The sequence below is a fragment of the Hylobates moloch genome, unplaced genomic scaffold, assembly GCF_009828535.3.
Source record: "Hylobates moloch isolate HMO894 unplaced genomic scaffold, HMol_V3 SCAFFOLD_7, whole genome shotgun sequence".
NCBI classification, from domain to species: domain Eukaryota; kingdom Metazoa; phylum Chordata; class Mammalia; order Primates; family Hylobatidae; genus Hylobates; species Hylobates moloch.
Genome location: NW_026652282.1, coordinates 3,936,291 through 3,955,814, shown reverse-complemented (window position 1 = coordinate 3,955,814; position 19,524 = coordinate 3,936,291). Strand labels below are relative to the sequence as shown.

At 41.0% G+C, this 19,524-nt stretch overlaps 1 protein-coding gene across 2 annotated transcripts in view; it reads right to left on the bottom strand.

Annotated features, from left to right (window-relative positions):
- STS (steroid sulfatase) overlaps positions 1 to 19,524 on the bottom strand; it is a 214,590-nt gene that overhangs the window by 67,002 nt on the left and 128,064 nt on the right. For both annotated transcript variants that reach the window (XM_032756543.2, XM_058441559.1), the window contains exon 7: positions 16,417 to 16,553. In XM_032756543.2, coding sequence (XP_032612434.1) covers positions 16,417 to 16,553 — 137 coding nt within the window. The remainder of the gene's footprint in view (positions 1 to 16,416; positions 16,554 to 19,524) is intronic.

Here is a 19,524-nt window from a genome sequence, read left to right as displayed (position 1 = left end):
AAGCAGAAGCCATCTGCAGAGCCACGAGTAGCTAAAGGATTTACTGGCTTTGGGTGAGACATGGTGGAAGGAAATATGCTACATATTATGTGTAGTTTGCTGCATGCTTTTATGCAAATCCATATGAATGTGGGTGTATATTCTATGGTGTGGATCCAGGCAGTTACACCACTTGTGGATGTTATAACTCAATGTATACTGTTCTGTACAAAGATTCCCTTTCCATCTCCCAAACTGAATAGACTGAAGCCCTTCTTGGCCAATGATATCTGAGCAAGACCCACTCCTGTCTACAAGAGCTGTGTTTTGTACAGATGCATCCCCATGCTGGGACACCCTCTCGGGAAGTTCTGCAAGGATGAAGTTACAAAGAAATGGTAACACAGAAGCATCTACTCTATCCGTAAGTATGGTAATTCTTTCTGTTTCCAAATAAATTGTAATGTCATTTCATGTCTCACCTTCTCCTATGCTTAATTGCAAGGCAGCACTATGCAAAACCAAAATGTCAAGTTGTGTAAACAAAATAAAATCGTTTTTCTCAAAGTCAGTGCTCAAAGCTTCAAAGATTGTCAAAGAAGCTTGTTTTCTCTAGGTTTTTTTCTTCCTAAAGTATGGTATATTTACTTGCTACAAATCAGATGCATAAACGCATTTATAGATGGTTGTTACTGATGAAACTTAGCAGACAAGAAATAGCTATTGTCAGCACAGGTATTTGACAGGTAATTCCACCTTCAAGTGATTAAAGTTAAAAGACTTAAAATGCTGTAATTTTGTCATTTTTGTTTTGTTCTGGCTATTGTCTTACCTTAGAATGAAAAAAGATATTATGACAACAATGTTCTTTCACTAACGATTTTCTGCAAACTGGAAGTGTGAATAGGTGCAAAAGTTAGATTTTGCCATGACTGACTAAATGGAGTTCATTTAGGTGAGCATCAGTATTTGTTTTAAAATTTAAGTAAATTGATGAGCTAAATTAGTCAGGGTACACTCACTGTGAGTGCCCTTAAATAAATGAAATTTTGTGTTAAGTATGGCAGGCACCAAGATAATGCCAGAAACAGCAGAGGTTTGTTCTGTTTTAGTTTTTTGCTTCAGTGGTATCTGGGGTACCCAATGAACAAGATCCATTTTGCATTGAGAAGGAGTCATATATGAAAGGATATGCTATGCTATCACCTTCTCTTTTTTCTACTTCTTGAGAGCAAATAAAATGACTTACAGAATCCTGTTGTAAAGAAACTTTCCTTCCTAAGTGCTTGACTCCCCCAAAAAGCATTAAGCCACTGTTGCCCCCAAACCATGGGCTCTGCATGCCATGTTGAGAGATGCAGTCCAAGTGAGTGAACCCAGAAATCACCCTAAGACAGACAGTTAGCTCCCAGCAGACTCTGTGAGCAATCCTGAATTTCTACTCCATGAGGCTTGTCGGAGAAGTGACTCCTCAGATTGCAGGCAGAGAGGCGTGCTCACATGATCTCAGATGACAAAGGTATGGAAATATTTCATTTACTCCATTTTTCTCATGGTGAGATACCAAACCAACGAAAGGTCACAAGACTCGAACACATGAAATTGTGCCCTAAGAGAGCTATGGCCATTTGCTCCCCTTTCCTACCAAAAAGCAAAATAAAATATACTTGGAGGAGAGACGGCAAAGTCAAGATGCACAGAAAAGAGAATCAACTGATGCTATGATGCAACAAAAGCTCTGTGTGCAGGCTTCCTAATAATAGTGAACGTTTGCCCAGTGCTTAATACACCGAAGGCACTCTTCAAAACATCCCCAGCAAGAAAGGCAATGAAATGATCCCATTTTACAGAGAAAGAAGTGGGGGCTCAGTGAGAGAGGTCACCTGCCCACATTTAACAGCCAGGGGTTGGTCAGTGGGGGATAGAATCACATGCAGTCTGGTCACAAAATCTGTCCTTTCTTGGCACCGCTGCTGCCATCAATATGCTGAAGCCAAAAGTGGTATGATATCACCGTCCCAGTATACACTGCGTGGGGTGGAACCATATACACATGGCTCTGAATGTTGCCTCCTCAACCTGCTAATTTTGTGAGCTTGCTGAGACTAGTTACTACTTTCCAATGCACCTTGGTTTACACATCTTTAAAATGGGATAATACAGTTCCATTCGCAGAGGCCTGCCATGAGAACTACTACGAATGCATAACACCTGGCAGACAGTAAGTATACAGTGAGAGAAGAACGAGTAACTTTATTAGTAGTAGTATTATCAGTGGAGCAGATGGCAGCAGCAGCGTGACAACAGGACACAGTCTAATGTGACAGTGAACAGCAGAAGAGCAAGGAGAAGAGATGGCAACACAGCACTGAACCCCTAATTTAATGCTGCCAGTACCATTAAGGGCCTTTTGGTTTTTGAAAATGGTCCCATGATGCCAAAGAAAGGGCTCAGATCAAGAACTGTCTGCTTTCAATTAAGTATGCATTCATTCATGGGATAGAAATGTCTTCTCTTCAAATGATCTCATGAGTTGTATTTCTCTTCCCTCTTTTCTAAATGCAGAAATCTAAACAGCTTGAGCACTGGTTTCATAAGATTCCAGAAACAAGGAGAACACAGACCCATTTCTGCCTCCTTCTTTTCCCTAGCTCCCTTTGCAAAAGTGACATAACCACTCTAGAAGAAACATATTCTGTCTGTAATCCCAACACTTTGGGAGGCTGAGGTGGGTGATCGACTGAGCTCAGGAGTTCAAGACCAGCCCGGGCAACATAGTAAAACCCTGTCTCTACAAAACACATACATACATACAAAAATTAGCTGGGCGTGGTGGCACATGCTTATAGTCCCTGCTACCTGGGGGCTGAGGCAGGAAGATTGCTTGAGGCTGCACTGAGCTGAGATCACACCACTGCACTCCAGCCTAGGTGACAAAACGAGACCTCATCTCTTAAGAAAAAAAAAAAAGACATATTCCTGGATTCATGACCATCATAGAAATCTGAGTGGGGGACATGGCTGTACACCTGGATACAAATGAGATTCCACAGGTAAGGACCCACAAGTCAGGGAAGGATGCACAGTAGCACCAGCCAGCTGCTCCCTCCTCACTGCTTGGGGAAGACATGTGGGAGCAAAGCTGGAGGCTCCCTTCGGAGGCAATTGAGAAAAGCCCCTCCTTCACTTGATTTCAAGGCTTTGTGCTCCTCGTCCAAGTGGGAATGGTAGCACCAGAGGAAAATAGCTCTTGGAGGGTACAGTCACCAAACCATCCCTCCCTCCCCTGTGTGCAAACTACTTTCCCAGCCCTAACCTTGCCCCTGCCTGCTCACATGGGTTGCAGATCACTGTTGCTGCCCCATGGGACCAAGGGAAGCCCAACCACCTGATGACCCTCACCTCCTCCTAAAACCCCACCCAGAAATGGTGGCTACAGAAGCCAGTCCAAAAGTGAGGCTGTCAGAAGCCATCAGCAGCTCCCAGAAACCACAGGTTGCTCTTGACAGCTCTAGCAGTTGAAGCCCTCCTTGTGGTCCTAACTCATCTGGCTGGTGGATGCCACAACCACCATGAGGACCTCATGTACTTACAAGGGGAGCTTGGCTTCACTCCCAGTCTCCTGCAATGACAGTGTAGGTTTGAACTAATTATTGCTGCCCACTCAACGGTGGATCTAGCTTGACGAATCAGCCAATGCTGGACCTCACAGGAAGAGACTACTGGGCTACAGCCAGGTGTGGCTTCCAGTGGTTTCATTATGGTGACCCTCTGCATAGACCTTGCAGAAAAGATCCTAACTGGATTCCTACCACCTGAAGACAAAGTATAGCACTGGGCCACCAACACTTGTCCTACCCAAGTTTTAAGAGGTCCCACACCAGCCAAGAGTACTGATCAATCAAGACCCAAATCCACAAGAATAGGCAAGTAACACATGGTCCATCACAGACACACACACACACACACACACACACACGCACGCATGCACGCACGCACAGAATTTCCTCCACAGATGAAATATCTAACTGTAAAGCATGAAGCCATATACATATTGGGTGAAAATACAAGGGAAAGGGTGTGTACATATAGGTTGAGTATCCTACATCTGAAAACCTGAAATCTGAGATGCTCCTAAGTCCTAAACTTTTTGAGTGTCAACATGATGCTCACACAAAGGAAATGCTCATTGGAGCATTTTGAGCTTCAGATTTTTGGATTAGGGATGCTGAGCTGGTGAGTATAATATAAATATTCCCAAATCTGAAAACATTCCAAATCTGAAACACTTCTGGTCCTGAGTATTTTGGATGAATATTTGAGTCTTTTGGATACTCAACCTGTAATTTGTAGGGGAGTAAGAAAAGCTTTTTAAAAAAAAAAAAAAAAAAAAAAATTCTTCCAATTACAAGCCCCAGACATCATGAAGGAAAGGTCAGGTTTAACTACAAAAATTTATTGCAAAAGACTCTTTAAATAGAATGAAAGGACAAAAAAAAAGGCAGGAAAAATATTTGCAACATACAATAAGTAAAATATTAATGTTCTTATCATATAGATAGTACAAACAAATCAATAAGAAAAAGATCTACAATCCAATAGAAAAGTGACCAAAGAATCCTTGAGAGAAGAAATACAACCCTGTACTAACCCTACACACAATAGAAAAAAAAAAAAGTGAACTAGCATTTTTCACCCGATAGATGAAAAAGAGACTGATGATATCCAGGGTTGCTAAGAGTATGAGGAAATTAGCGTTCTCATTGATCATCAATGGGTATCCTACTATCATGGTGAAAAAAAGAGTATACCTATTTTAGGCAATATCAAATGAAAGCAAATTTTTTATGCTTTTTGATCCAGCTGAATTTGATCCCAGCTGAATTTTTATTTCAAAATTATTCCCACCAGTTCACACAGCTGTACAGAATATATTCACTTATAGCACTACTTGAAATACAAAAAATAAATAAAAAATAAAAAAAATTTTAAAAAAAGGAACTCAAATGTCCCTCACAGAGGAATGATTAAACAAATTATAGTCTAAGAAAGGTAAAATGAAAATCGAAATGCTGAAATGGAAAAATAACCAAATAGTTGAGTGAAAAGAGAAAACTGCAGAATAGCATATAGAGTTTGTGTAAAATATTCCTAATAGTCATATCTTGATATTACTATGTCATACTGGCAACATATAAAAAATAAATCTATCCAGCAAACTGTTAATGATGCTACCTATTTAGGGGTGAGATTTCATGGGGCATTCCCTTTCTGTACTGTTTGTGTCTATATTCTTCGGTTTTGCATACTGCGGATTACTTTGGTAATCAGAAAAACATTTATACAAAGTGTGGAAAACACTAAAAAAACACAGAAGACTGAGGCAACAATTTAAATTTTTTTTTCTGTTGCAAAGTGGTATGTGACATGCTACCTCACACTCATCCCCAGAACGCTGCTCTTGAACTACATTAAATCATAGACCTTAGCTCTCAGTGACTTCATCCTAAGCCCCTGCATGAAGAGAAAGCTGTCCAGACATCGTAGGAAGGCACAAGAAAAGCATAAACTCTAGGACAGTCAGCAAGCATCTCATAGCTACTGTCTCCTCCATTCCACGCCTTGTCACTCACAAAGGCTTCCCAAACACACAATTCTGAAAGTGGCAATCAATAGAAAATGTTGACACATGTGATTTTATTTTGATTTACCAAAAATTCATTTTCTTCCTGCAGTAATGAAAAGGAGTAAGAACCCTAGATAAAATTATATTCCAGTAACAATGGTCTATCCTATTTGAGAACCTTGTATTTTAAAAAGTATACACAAAACACTCCCAAACAGCAATACAGCACATATCCTAAAATGTACTGTATATCTTTAGAGTCCAGCATGTAACTGGCGATTTTTAAACTGTCTCTTTATTAAATACGTTTGGCAATCGCGGAAAGAGAATCACGCATAAGTGGGTTTGTATTAGTCATTCCTTTGCAATGTAGAGGTTGTCATCACCTCCTAGATGTTTTCCTGAAGTTTCAAAACCTCATTATGCATGTTGCATTCAGGTAAACAGTGGTCTGTAATGGAAATGATTTCATTTCTCTCCTGTCTAGATCTGCTTGAATAAAAAATTGGTTCATTAGGCAGCAGAGGCTTAATACCAGCCCCTGTCAAAAGTCCCTGAGAAGATACTGTCTATCTGCAATTTCATGATTATCATAGCAATCTCAGCAATACGGGTGTGCAATGACACGATCAGAGGTCATATTTCATCTGATCCAGAGCTCAGCTATGACTGTAAGCATATACCAAGAGTTGATAGTCTGAATAAACCAATGGATTTCCTTTTTTTTTTTTTTTTTTTTTAACTGCAGTTTCCACTTTGGGGAATTAACATTACATTGGCATTATTAAAATAAGTAGATTTCACAAACTCACTTTTTTAAAAGTGTGATTTAGGATGCAGTGGGAGATAAATTTAATGTAAAATATCATGTGTAAACACACACATACATACACACACACACACAGATAACCTAAAGCCTTTTGAAAGACATTTCCTAAAGGGGATTTCCAATGAAAAACACCAGTGTGAAAATAAAGCCCAATTTGTTGCTTCACTTGAGTTTTAATCATTGTGTCATAGATGCCTTGGGATTCATAAATGAGAGGTGTTGGCTGAATATTTAAAATATGCCTTGTAAGCTGAAACAACAGTAATATGGTATCAGCGGCAGACTCATAAGAGATTCAGTGGCCATAGATTTCATCAGGTCCTCCTATAAGCATTGGGGATTAAGAAAAGATTCTGACTCCACTGGATAAATGGCAACAGATTTTTTTGTAGTTTAATTATTTTTTTTTAAATACAAGAAAAATGTCTGACCTATTCCGGAATCAGTATAATGTGGTATGTGTAATTTTTAAAAAGAGCTGATCTCCCTCAGTTATTTTAGCAAACATTTTATTTTTTAAAAGCATAATGCCCAATTCTAGAACATGTGTAGTGAACTGGTACAATAAATTGGTACAATCAATGTCTTTTTCTGATATTTATCTTTCTATCACTTGCTTTGTATGAGCTCTTCCTATATCTCAGGAGTTTTCTTTTTATTTTATGTTGATGATGCACATGCTTTTTAAGTCTTTTGTCATTGGTCTTTTTGTTCAGTTTATGTTATATTTTTACCTAACATTAGGAAATTTTAGATTTCATGAAGTAAAATTCAGCAATCTTTTTCTTTAAGTTAGTTATTTCTTGGCTTTTGTGCTCAGAAAGACCTTTCTCAACTATCCTATATATCAGATAAATATATCTCAATATATTTTCCGGAATTCTTCAGTAGTTCCATTTTCCAAACACAATCTGCATGGGGAATTTATTTGAATATATGAGGAACAGCAGGAATAGCACAGTATGTAAGACAGACAAGATTAAAATTCTAGCCATCATATGCCATCTCCATGATTTTGGGCAACTTACTTTAATCTTCTACGCTTCTTGTAAAATTGACTTCTTTATTTTGAGCATCACAACGTCCCCCTGCTTCCTCCTCTTCATCTTCATTACTTTCATCATTATCACCATCTTCACCGCCATCATCACCATCATCATCATTACCACCATCATCAGCATCGCCATCATCATACCCATCATATCATCATCACCATTATCACCATCATGACCATCATCCTCATCATCACCATCATCAGCATCACCACCATCACCATCATCATCAACACAACACCATTATTATATCATTTAAGCACATGCAAAGCACCACAATGCCAGACAGTAGTGAATTAACTACAATCGCTCTCCTAAAAGTTTAATCATACTATCACAATTATTGTATAATCCATTCTTAGCCATCTGCCTTGAAGGGTCACCTTTACATTTACATTTTACATGAAATTCTTTTTCTGGGCTTCCTGCTCTGTTCCATCACGCTGTCTAGTCTGGAGCCAGTGTCACATGGCTCTATCTATTTATTTTTATTTGAACTCTATGAAGCGCATGTTTAAAACAAAACGAAAATTAGAAACACATTTAAGAATTCATACCACATCCAACCATTGCTGCGGAAGCAGATGAGAGAGAGACTAGCGGATACATTTGCTTTTCTTAAGAGTTTTAAGACAAAATGCTTCCACGTTCTATTTCTTATTGCTCCAAGTGCATCCCCCTGCACATCACATCCCACTGGGATGTGTGCCACAGCTATGAAGAGATAAAGAGTTGTATAGTCTCAGCAGTTAGCTCTTAATACTGCCTTAATGCCATTGAGCTAACAGATGGGGCTGTGCTGGACAAAGAGGGAAGCCAGCTTGCTTAGTGTGCACGGACCACCTCCCTGACTCCCTGAAACCTGTTAAAAACCTGAAACGTTGGCAGGTAACCAACGATTGAAATAATTTTCAAGCCTCAATTTTGAGTGTTTGATAATATTGGAAGCTCAGTTAATGAATAAGCGGTCCATAATGGTTCTACATTCCTCCTTACAAAGTAAACCATTATGCATCCCCTCTCTCTGCCTCGCTATAAACCTCCACCATGAAAATGAATAAAGATAATCAGCCCTAGGAATCACAGGACAGCCGTGCATGGCATCTTTGCTGGTGCACTGTCATATGAAGGCACCAGCTGAACACACTGGCTTCCCAATTCCATGATCTCCCCAATGCCAGGAACTTGCCTTCCATTCATCATCCAGCAGGCATGCCATGCACCTGGGAATACCTGGAATGATTCAACCCTTGGAATATAAACACTTCCACTCTGCCCCAGCCTTCCAACACCTTTGCTGCAATCTTGTTTGAATCTCCAGTTCATCATCACAAGCCACCAGCTCTCTTCCTTCCTCATCCCCCACCACCATCTGCCACTTCAGTCCTTCTGTTGCTAATCACTCAAATTCCACTGCCCAGTTGCCTTTTGTGACACTCCCTGCTAGCAAAACTTCAATCATCAATAAGTTTGGTGATCCTACTTCCTGGCCCTGCATTGAACTGAAAATCCACATACCTATGTGTCAACACCCAATTCATGGTCTCCAAGCAGAGATGAACTCAGACAAAGCCTGATAAGTCATCCCTTGGCACAAATTCTTCCATTCCTCTTGAAAGAAATATCCAACCTCATTGACCTCAGCTCCTCAAATATCATTCTCTGTAATACACTATAATTCTAAAATTTACAGGAGCCACATTCACTTGTCCCTTTTCAGCCCTTCTTGATGTCTCTGAAGTACTCATTAGTATTGATCATTAACCCTTGAAATGCTCTTTGCTCCTGAATTCCCTGATCACACTTCTCTGAGTCTGTCTTCTCAGTTTTTGGCTGTTCTTTTGGTTTTCTTTTGGGGGTTCTTTCTGCCGTGACCTTCCTTTGGATGCTGGACTGGACCTTCCATCCTCACTGTGCACCAGAAGTGAGTACATTATTGTCACTTTTTAAAGAAGGTTGCATTGATCAAAAATAAGAATGTTTAAGAAATTCAAGATAGAAAAGTGATGCATTACATCCCAAGGGAAATATACAGCCTTAAGATCCAGGCTAGACTCTGTATAGGACAAAGAATGTCAAATAGAACATGGGGTTTTGCTTTTTTGGGTCTTACAGTTTTTGAGAAGTAAAGACATGAAGGTTGATTTCTAAACTCTTATCCTGGATTAGATGGAGACAAATTGTGGGTCACAGGTTGCTCAACTGCCTGAAATATTCTTGCAGAACGATCTCATCCATGCCCATGGTTGGACTATTATTTTGATATATAGGAGAAAGCCAAGTCAACCTTATTTATATCTGTGTTCCTAGTAATTCCTGGCACCTTAGACCAGGCTTTGCAAGTATCAGGCAACTGACCTCCATACTTTCACTTTTAAAACTTCCTTATTGAGCACCTAATGTGTACCTGGTCTATAAAACTTGAAGGAAATCAAAATATTTTACCACAAAATATATTTATTTCACGTATGCGAGATGGCTGTCAGACAGCCTGCAAGGAGAGCTGTTTTTGTGGGGGAGATTTGTATCTGCAGAAACTCTGTATTCATGCAACCAGGACTTCCCTCGTCCAGATCTAGGAAATACGAAATGAGAGTCCTACACCCTAAAGATCTGAAAGAAACATTAACTGGCCAAGCGTGGAGGCTCACGCCTGTAATCCTAGCACCTTGGGAGGCCAAGATGGGAGGATCACTTGAGCCCAGGAGTTCAAGACCAGCCTGGGCAACATAGTGAGACCTTGTCTCTACAAAAAATAAAATTATTAGCTGGGCTTGGGGGCATGCACCTGCAGTCCCAGCTACTCAGGAGGCTAAAGTGGAAGGATTGCTTGAGCCCAGGAAGTCGAGGTTGCAGTCAGCCAAGATTGAGCTACTACACTCCAGCCTGGGTGACAGAGCAAGATCCTGTCTCAAAACAAACAAACAAACCAACCATTTACCACTTATTTTATCGGAGGGCTGCCATGATGCAAGCTCCCATTCTTTCTGTAACCTCAATATGGTATACAAGCTTCGGTATCCCACAGCGGGTTTGGGTAGCCACTCTGTGATGCTCCCTATGTGCAGCTTAATACGGTTTTTATTACTTTTCTCCAATTAATCTGCGTTTTGTGAGTTGATTTTTAGAGAAACTTCAGAGGGTGAAGGGGAAGTTTTCCCCGTGGCCCCTACAGATTCTAAAAGTAGATGTCTTCTACATACATTCAATCAGAGGACTTTTGTCCATGTAAATGAACCTATATACAGAGGGGTTATTCATTGCATGCTACAGTCCATACTTTCACAATCATTTTAATCCAAACCTCCTAGAAAGAGTCTGTTTTAAAATGGATAATCCATTACAACCATGTCTGATAATCCAGGCCCTACTTAGAATTATGCTGCAAATTTGAAGGGCTTAGACCAATACCTATGGTTCCCCATTGCCAGAGTTTTCTTGTGTTTCTTGAGGTTCCTGACACAATCCTGAGCTCTTACGAATGAGGCCCTCCAATTTATTCTCCATCCCTCAAGATGAGTTGGGTGCATGGCCCTTGCTGCTACATTGAGTTGCACATGACTGACTAAATGTCAGGCATGGTAAACATGCATTCATTCGGTAACATCCCCCAAGCTCATCTCATGAATTCACCACTTATTTTCCTTCCAGGTTGGTTCTCTGTGCCCAGAGGGTACGGTAGCAATGTCCAGGTCCTCCTGCAGGGCAGGCAGAGGAGAGGGAGAGAAATCAAATTGAGGGTTGCCCTGTCATGCTCAGTCAACAGGGGATGCCAAGCTACCAATCCTGAGCAACTGAACGACAAATGCACAAAGACTTCTGGAACTCCATCTAAAGATGAAGACTTGCCATTCTCGTTTGAAAGAATCTCATAAAACCAGTTGATTCCAACTCTCAGCAGTGGAAGGGTGTTTTTTCTTTTTTTTTCCATAGCAAGGTTTTTTTTTTTCTTTTTTTTTTTTTTTTTGATGGAATCTCACTCTGTTGCCCAGGCTGGAGTGCAGGGGCGCAATCTTGGCTCATGGCAATCTCCACCTTCCGAGTTCAAGTGATTCTCCCATCTCAGCCTCCCAAGTAGCTGGGATTACAAGCATGTGACAGCATGCCTGGCTAAGTTTTGTACTTTGATTAGAGACGTGGTTTTGCCACGTTGGCCAGGCTGGTCTTGAACTGATAACCTTAGGTGATCCACCTGGGATTATAGGCATGAGCCATCACACCTGTCCAGGAAGGTTTGATTGGAAGCCAGAGATTTGTTTTAGCATTCACCTTCTTGTTCTCCACTTGAATTTTTCTTTGTAATAGTACAGAACTTGCTAGTCTAATCCTGAGCAAAGGCTGATTTATGATTCCTTCACATAGTTCTATTAATAGCACAGGGCTCTTAGCGAACGCTGATTGCATGCAAATTCCACTTCACAGACTAGCTGTGATCACTATAATGGTGTAAGTTATAGACAAGAAACGCCCGGTGAGAACTACATCCATCCTTCCACCTGACCCCCAACCATGAACAGGTCTATGAAAAATGTCAGTCTGTTTGCAAAGGAAGAGAAACAGCCAGAATGACACGCCTCCAAAATGCTTGTTGCATACTGGAGAACAATGAGATTTTACACGTTTGTTCTCCCCTGATGCTTGGGCTGCTTCAGAATTAACTGGGATTGAAAATCAGACTTTGCAATAGCACCATGATTGCCCAAAGAATTCCACTGTGGGTGTGCCCTGCTGAAATGATGTGGCTGCTGTATCCAACATGCACAGCACCACTGCCCTTCCTGCTTCCAAATTATTCAAGCACTTTATCTGCACCTCCCTCAGGACATTCCTCACTTTCTGCCCTGAGTTGTTATAGGATCTCCTGAAAGAATCTTAAATTTCTTAGTATCCTGTACGCTGAACATTCTCCCCTAAACCTATAGTCTTATCATCATTGCACCCCACTCCCACCCTACACTGCCAAAAAACATTTAGGCACACTGTTAGCATCCAGTCAACATGACTAATGAATGAACTAGATCTGTCCTGGAGATATGTTGTTGATTGTGCACTGACATGATGCACGCTTTCTTATTACATGGAAAGAAAAGAAACAAAGTGGTGTAGATTTCATGTTCTAGGTGGGACACCTGCATTTGAACTCACGCTTACCCATTATGAATTCTGTAACCTGAGGTGAGTGTACCTAACCTGCAAGCCTCACTTGCCTTACCTGTGAAATGGGAATGATGAGAACATCACCTGCTGCACAGGGACCACTGGCAGCACAAAATGAGGTAAGAGGCTGGGACTCAGAAACTGATATCCCCAAAGATTGCATTTTGACATGCTAAACCGAAGAAGCCTCAAGTCTCTCTAACCTCCCCCTCATCCCACACACAGTTTCTCCCATAGAAGGTGAAGTTCTTTTATCTGCCTAAGATCCAGAGCCTCCCAAGAAGAACATTTTTTTCCCTTCCCCTCCCTGTAATTTCATTGTCTGTTGCAGAAAAGAAGACCAAGACATGACTACCCCTGAGGAGACCCTTTTCCAAGCACGATGACTATCTCCAAGGATCATTTAAATTACAAGTTAATCTCTGTTCCTGTATCCAATAATTCTCCCTAGCAATCATTTATTGCCCCTCAACAGAACTCCTCTTCTCCCTGAGCCGCATAACCTGTTTTACCAGGATCCAAGCCCCCATCATACACACATACACACACACACACACACACACACACACACACACACACACACACACATATATATATTTTTTCCTGGAGTACAGTGGTGCGATCTCAGCTCACTGCAACCTCCGCCTCCCAGGTTCAAGTGATTCTCCTGCCTCAGCCTCCCCAGTAGGTGGGATTACAGGCGTGCACCACCATGCCCGGCTAATTTTTGTATTTTTAGTAGAGACGGGGTTTTACCATGTTGGCCAGGCTGGTCTCGAACTCCTGACCTCAGGTGATCTGCCCGCTTTGGCCTCCCAAAGTGCTGGGATTACAGGTGTGAGCCACCATGCCTGGCCCAAGCCCCCATCCTTTCTGTAACCTCAGGATGGTGTATAAGCTTCTGGACCCCATTGGGAGGTTGGGTCTTTATTATGAAGGCTCTTGTGTATGCACATTCAATAAATTAGTATGCCTTTTCTCCTATGAATCAATCTGCCTCATGCCAGTGATTTCTTGACAACCTTTATGGGACCAAAAGCCTATGGCTCCCACAAATACATGTGCTATCAGGGCCCAGTATGGGGCCAGCTCTCAATGTTAGTCACTCTGATGATTAAAATCATGTTGACCACCCCGTGAATTCGCACAGCAGAATCGTATCTCCTGGATTTCAACTGCCCTTGTGTGGTTGTACTGAGAAGCCCCTTCTGCAGCTCTCACAACATCTGTATGAAGTCAGTCTTTCTCTAGCTACTATAACAATATGAGACACAGCACTCACTCAGCTAAGAATAAGGCAGTAAGCCACAATCACGGGCAGTAGAATTGGTGTACAGTTACATAATAAAGGTTCTTGGTCACTGAATATGCCTTCCCAGGCTTAGAGAAACCTGCAGTGGAGAAAGTGATGATCCACAGAATTACACAGCCCTCAAACATGTGGAGAGAACACGCTCTGAGTGACTGAGATGCGCCCTCACTAGTTAACTGCTTCCGTCTCAGTTTTCCTTTGTGCAGGGAGTGTTTCTTCTGAAGCAAATATCCCCCTTTTATTTTATTACATAATTATTCAGAATGCAACAGTCCCGTCCTGTGTAATAAGGAAAAGCCCTTCTTGGAAAGAAGAAATATTCTTCAGAACACTCATATGTATTGGATTTAGAAAACAAAAACTTTCTTAAAAATTCATGGAATGCTTAGGGGAAGGATTTTATCTTTTGGCCAAAAACAAAAAAACAACACAAACATCTATAAATCAGGGGCTAAGGCAGGTCTCGAAGATTGAAAATACTCTCCAAATACTTTAGAGGAACTAGTAGTGAGACAACACTGGAAGTTAGACTTTCTAATGAGTCAGGCATGTATGTCATGCTAATTAAACAAAATTTAATCAACAGGTGTGATGAGATCAGCGTGAGGTTGCTTGCTAGCCAACAGAAGTCTTAGAGTTGCATAAGCAGCCTGACACATTAAAATAGAACACTCATTAAAGAGAGAAAATATTCTACTGATTTACACTAAGATGTGAAAAATATAAATTGATTTATGTGCAACATTTTAGAAAGGAAAAAATAAAAGGAGGCAGGCTTGTATTGGTATATGTACAAGCCCTAAGTGTAACGCATTCTTCTTATAATTCTTGTTAGAGAGAATGTTCTGGTTTTGTTTTTCCTAGTTAGTATTACTCACTCTCATTACTTCATACAATCACAGACTATAGAGAAAAAAAGAACCTCAGAACTCGCTTAATTTGAATCCTCCTATTAAGATGATAGAGGAGAGGCCTGAAGATGTAAAACATCTCCCAAGTTCACAGAGATAATTAAAGAAACATCTAGAAGCTGGAAGAAGAGCCCAGTCTTGTTTCTTAAGAAGGTGCTCCTTCCATGATTTAAAACAAAACAGAACAAAATTTGTTCTGACAATCACCATAGTAGGTGACCACCACTGCCATCAATTTGCTGCTTTAAACAAACAAACAGAACTGGGAAGCAACTTTCATGGATTTCCAAAACATCTGGATCCAAAGGTTAGAAACTATTGAGTTATTTCACCAAAAGAAATGGAAGGAAGAATGAGAGAGAGAAAAAGTAAAAGGAAACAAATATACGAAAATCTTCAGCAACCTGGGTGAATACTGAAATACGGACAAAATGATCTCTTCTGTCACTCTGATACTGTCCAGATGGGCCCAGCAATGTAAAAGTAAGAGGCAATGCTGCTAGAAAAGACTGGAAGTTGTGAGAAGTTACGAGTGGACTGGAATGCTGATTTTTCACTCCTTTGCGTAACTCACACACTAAGGCCTTCCCTATCTCATTCAGCATGAGGTTGCATGCTAGCCAACCCTTTAGCTGTGTACAGCTAAGAGACCCCAGGTGTAATCCCCCATCCTGGGATCTCTGAGCTCTGCAAGAGAAAATAAAAGCATAGGGATGATGATGTCCTGTAGATATGGAAGACATGCATTTTAACTTAAACAAAGCTTCAGTAAGGAAGTCTTCCCAATGTCAGTGAAAAATGCCATGTTTCTCAGAAATAGGGTTATTTGCTCAGGAAGGGAGAGAAGGAGTTTGGAGAACAAGCAAAGTTTTGCTACCGTTAGATGCAGCAAGAAGAACATGAGGACCTCGTCATTGTTGCCCTGAGAGCCAAGGCTGTAGCCAGCTGCAGGTATTCTGGATCCAAAATCCGTCACACATCTAACTGCTAATGAAAAGGCATTGTTCATATTTCATTGTTGATAGAATAAGGGATAATAAGGACTAAAGTTTTGTCTCTTTTCGTCCATGAATCTCTTCCATCTGCAGCCCACAGACTAGACTTCCCCTGAAATGTGTCCACTAGCAACTGCAGACATGCAAAAGAGGGTAAAGATATATATATTTTTTAAGAGACAAGGTCTCACTCTGTCTCCCAGGCTGGAGTGCAGTGGTGCAATCATAGCTCAGTGCAGCCTCAACCTCCTGGGCTCAAGACGTCCTCCCACCTCAGCCTCCCAATTAGCTGGGACCACAGGCATGTACCACCACACCTGGCTGATTTTCATTTTTTGTAGAGATGGGGTCTCCCTATGTTGCCCAGGCTGGTGAAGGTGCTTTTTGTATTCTATTTACCTTTCAAGATCAATGCATTTTTGGTTACCTTCAAAAAACCCCATATATTTGCTGTCTCTAAAGGCATCAGGAACAAAGATAGAAATACACAGGAAAGAAAACACAAGGAGGCAAAGACTTAGCAGCTTTCTAAGCACTCACTGAGGAGAAACGTACCCACACTCCAGTCCATTTCCTCAACAGCATCCCCGTAGACTCCGTGTTTACTTTTGCCGGCAAAGTCGTTGCTGGAGAACAGGGCCGTGTGCACATGGAGGTAGGACAAGACAAGCAGGAATGGAGTCTCAGTGTTCCTGCAAAAAACAAAAGGGAGGAAAACAAAGACCACAGATAATGTAAGTATGTCTGCCACCATTCTGATTAGGATCCACCTATTATCATAGCAGGCTATTTGAAAATTCACAAAATACCACGAGTTAATTGCCTAATATGGTATCTTCTGTCAGAGAAAGGTAAATCTCTGTTGTGTCTCTATGAAGTGACTTATTGTTACCCTCTATGGATCAGTAAGTGAAGAATTATGTTATTGAGACATCCCCCAAAGACCCAACTCAGGAAGAGATTTAAGAGAAAATTGCCTGTATTTGCTTTTTGTTGTTGTTGTTTAATTCTGTTCTTCCTTCTCTATATGGTGATTAATATGAATTCAAGCACCTTGAAAATAGTATTTCTTTGGGAAAAAAATTTATACACAAATACACATACACGCACTAGTAGACTACCTTTTAAAATTTTTAATTGATATATGCAAACAATTATACAAATATATACACAAATTTTGTATATATGTATCATTTGATATATACAAATAATTCTTGTATAGACTTGTTGGGGACAATGCAATAATATATGTTTACCATGTGGAATGATTAAATAAAGCTAATCAAAATATTCATTTTCTCATATAGTTGTCATTTCTTTGAGGTGAGAACATTTAAAATCTACTCTCTCAGCAATTTTGAAATATATAATACATTGTAATTCACTATAGTCACCATGTAATGCAATACATCCCCAAACTATTCCTCCTGTCTAACTAAAACTTTTTATCCTTTGACCAACATCTCCCCATTCCCCATCCACTCCCCTAACCCCAGTCCCTGGTAACTGCCATTCTACTCTCTGCTTCTAGGAGTTCAACTTTCTCCTTAGATTCCACATAGAAGTGAGATTTTGCAGTATTTGTCTTTATGTGTCTGGCTTATATAACTTAGCAGAATGTCCTCCAGGTTCATCCATGTCGTCACAAATGACAGCATTATGTTCTTTTTAAAGGTGAATAGTATTCCATTGTGTACCTTCAGTTGTCAACTACTTTCATCAATGCTGTTTAAACTCCAACTCAACTTTGTGTTCTACCCTCTTCTATAATACAACAAGTCTCCCAGAATGAACACTAAATGGTCAATACTGAAATTTTCAAAGTTAAATAGAACATTCATTCAATTGGCCTAAACCTCTTGAGAGAGTGGAATGATATTGCAAACATATTCCTTAATTCAGAGAGCACCTAAACCTTCATTTGAATTGATTAGAATGCACAGATACTGAAGAGTTGTAAGTCACTGTCAATGCGTGGCCTTTGCTACAATGGGCTGTGAGTGATGTTGCTATAAGAAGGTATGAGGTTTCACAACTAAGTCTGCTGATAGGGATCAATAAGTCCCATGGGTGCTTCTTCACATCAGGTTGCCCTCTGAGAAATGCATTTAGTGCTGTGTCTCAGTTTCACATCGTAGGCTCAATCTTTACCTCTCGTCTGGGAAATAATTAGCAATTCCTTTCTGCTGAAAGAGAATACTGGGTGAGAGGCCTTTTTGAAGGCTATCAGGGAAGAGGACAAGTGTCCACTTCCCCAGGGTTGGTGAGAGCTCTGAGAGATTCGTGCAAGAAGCTGCAATGCTTAGAGGGGACAGACACACCCTAATGACAGCCCCTGCCTCACTGCCCACTCCCCAATGTCTTCTTCTGTGATTCAAGCTCTTCTTTTAACTACTTCTGTGAACTTGGGTGGGTTCCTTAAATAACTACACTTCAGATTTATTATCAAAACATGAACAGTCCTGACGAAGCCTTATGTTGATGCCAATACTCTCACACAGCCCAGCTTCTACCCCAATATGGTAACCAGTCCCAAACACAGCTTGCACATTCACAGCTCAATGCTCTGCACATCACCATCTCTCAACCTAAAACTTACTTCCCCCTCTCCCTGGCAAGCAGTCATTGTTCAGAAGCCACCTCCAATGCCACCTCCTCTGAGAGCCTGTTCCCCTTTTCCAGGCAGTCCCATCAGGGCTGAGCACCATGGGGCATTAACCTTCCATTGAATCTCCAGGCCCTAGTGCCATGCCTGGTCTGTAGAAGATACTTAATAATATTGCCAAACAAATGAGAGAATGAATGCATGGATGGGGGCAGGAATTCATTTTCTTTTTTTTTTTTAATAGGAGAAAGGGCATACAAATTCATTTAACGTGTACACATAGGAGCCTTCAGAGTGAAGACCCAAAGATAAAGGGGAAATTGACTATTTTTATGCTTAGGTTCAACAAAGTATGTACAGCTGTGTAGAAATAGGATTGGACAAAAAGGGCCTGATCTAATGCTAATGAACTGAGTGGGGAAAGCCGGCAAGGCCTGTCTGTCTAGATTGTTCTTGGCCTCTCTGAGCAGCGTTCCTTCTTTCTAAGTGTGGGGTAGGACCTTCTCTGGAATGGTAGTGCTAGGACCCACAGTCAAGATAGGTCGGGGAATTTCTTTATGGCCAGTTTTTACATAGAAAGGACGAGGAAAAATTGGTCCTATTTTTCAGTCTTATGACTTGACTGAGGGAGAAGGGGTTCTGGTCTTTATAACCTGCCTTGGGGAAGAGGGATTTTAGTTTGTATGGCTAGCCTCAGGGGAGACTGAGACGATTCTCTGTCTTCAGAATTCTCTAGTTTCCCTGTTGGGGCTCAGAAAACGGAACCCTAAAACAATATTGTTAAGTATTCCCTACAGGCCAGGCATGGTTCTAGGGTCTGGAGCTTATTTTTTTATTATTATTTTATATTTGAGATAGAGTCTTGCTGTGTTGCTCAAGCCAGAGTGCAGTGGCATGATCTCAGCTCACTGCAACCTCTACCTTCTGGGTTCAAGCGATTGTCCTGTCTCAGCCTCTGGAGTAGCTGGCATTAAAGGTGCACACCACCATGCCCGGCTAATTTCTGTAATTGTTTTAGTAGAGATGGGGTTTTGCCATGTGGGCCAGGCTGGTCTCAA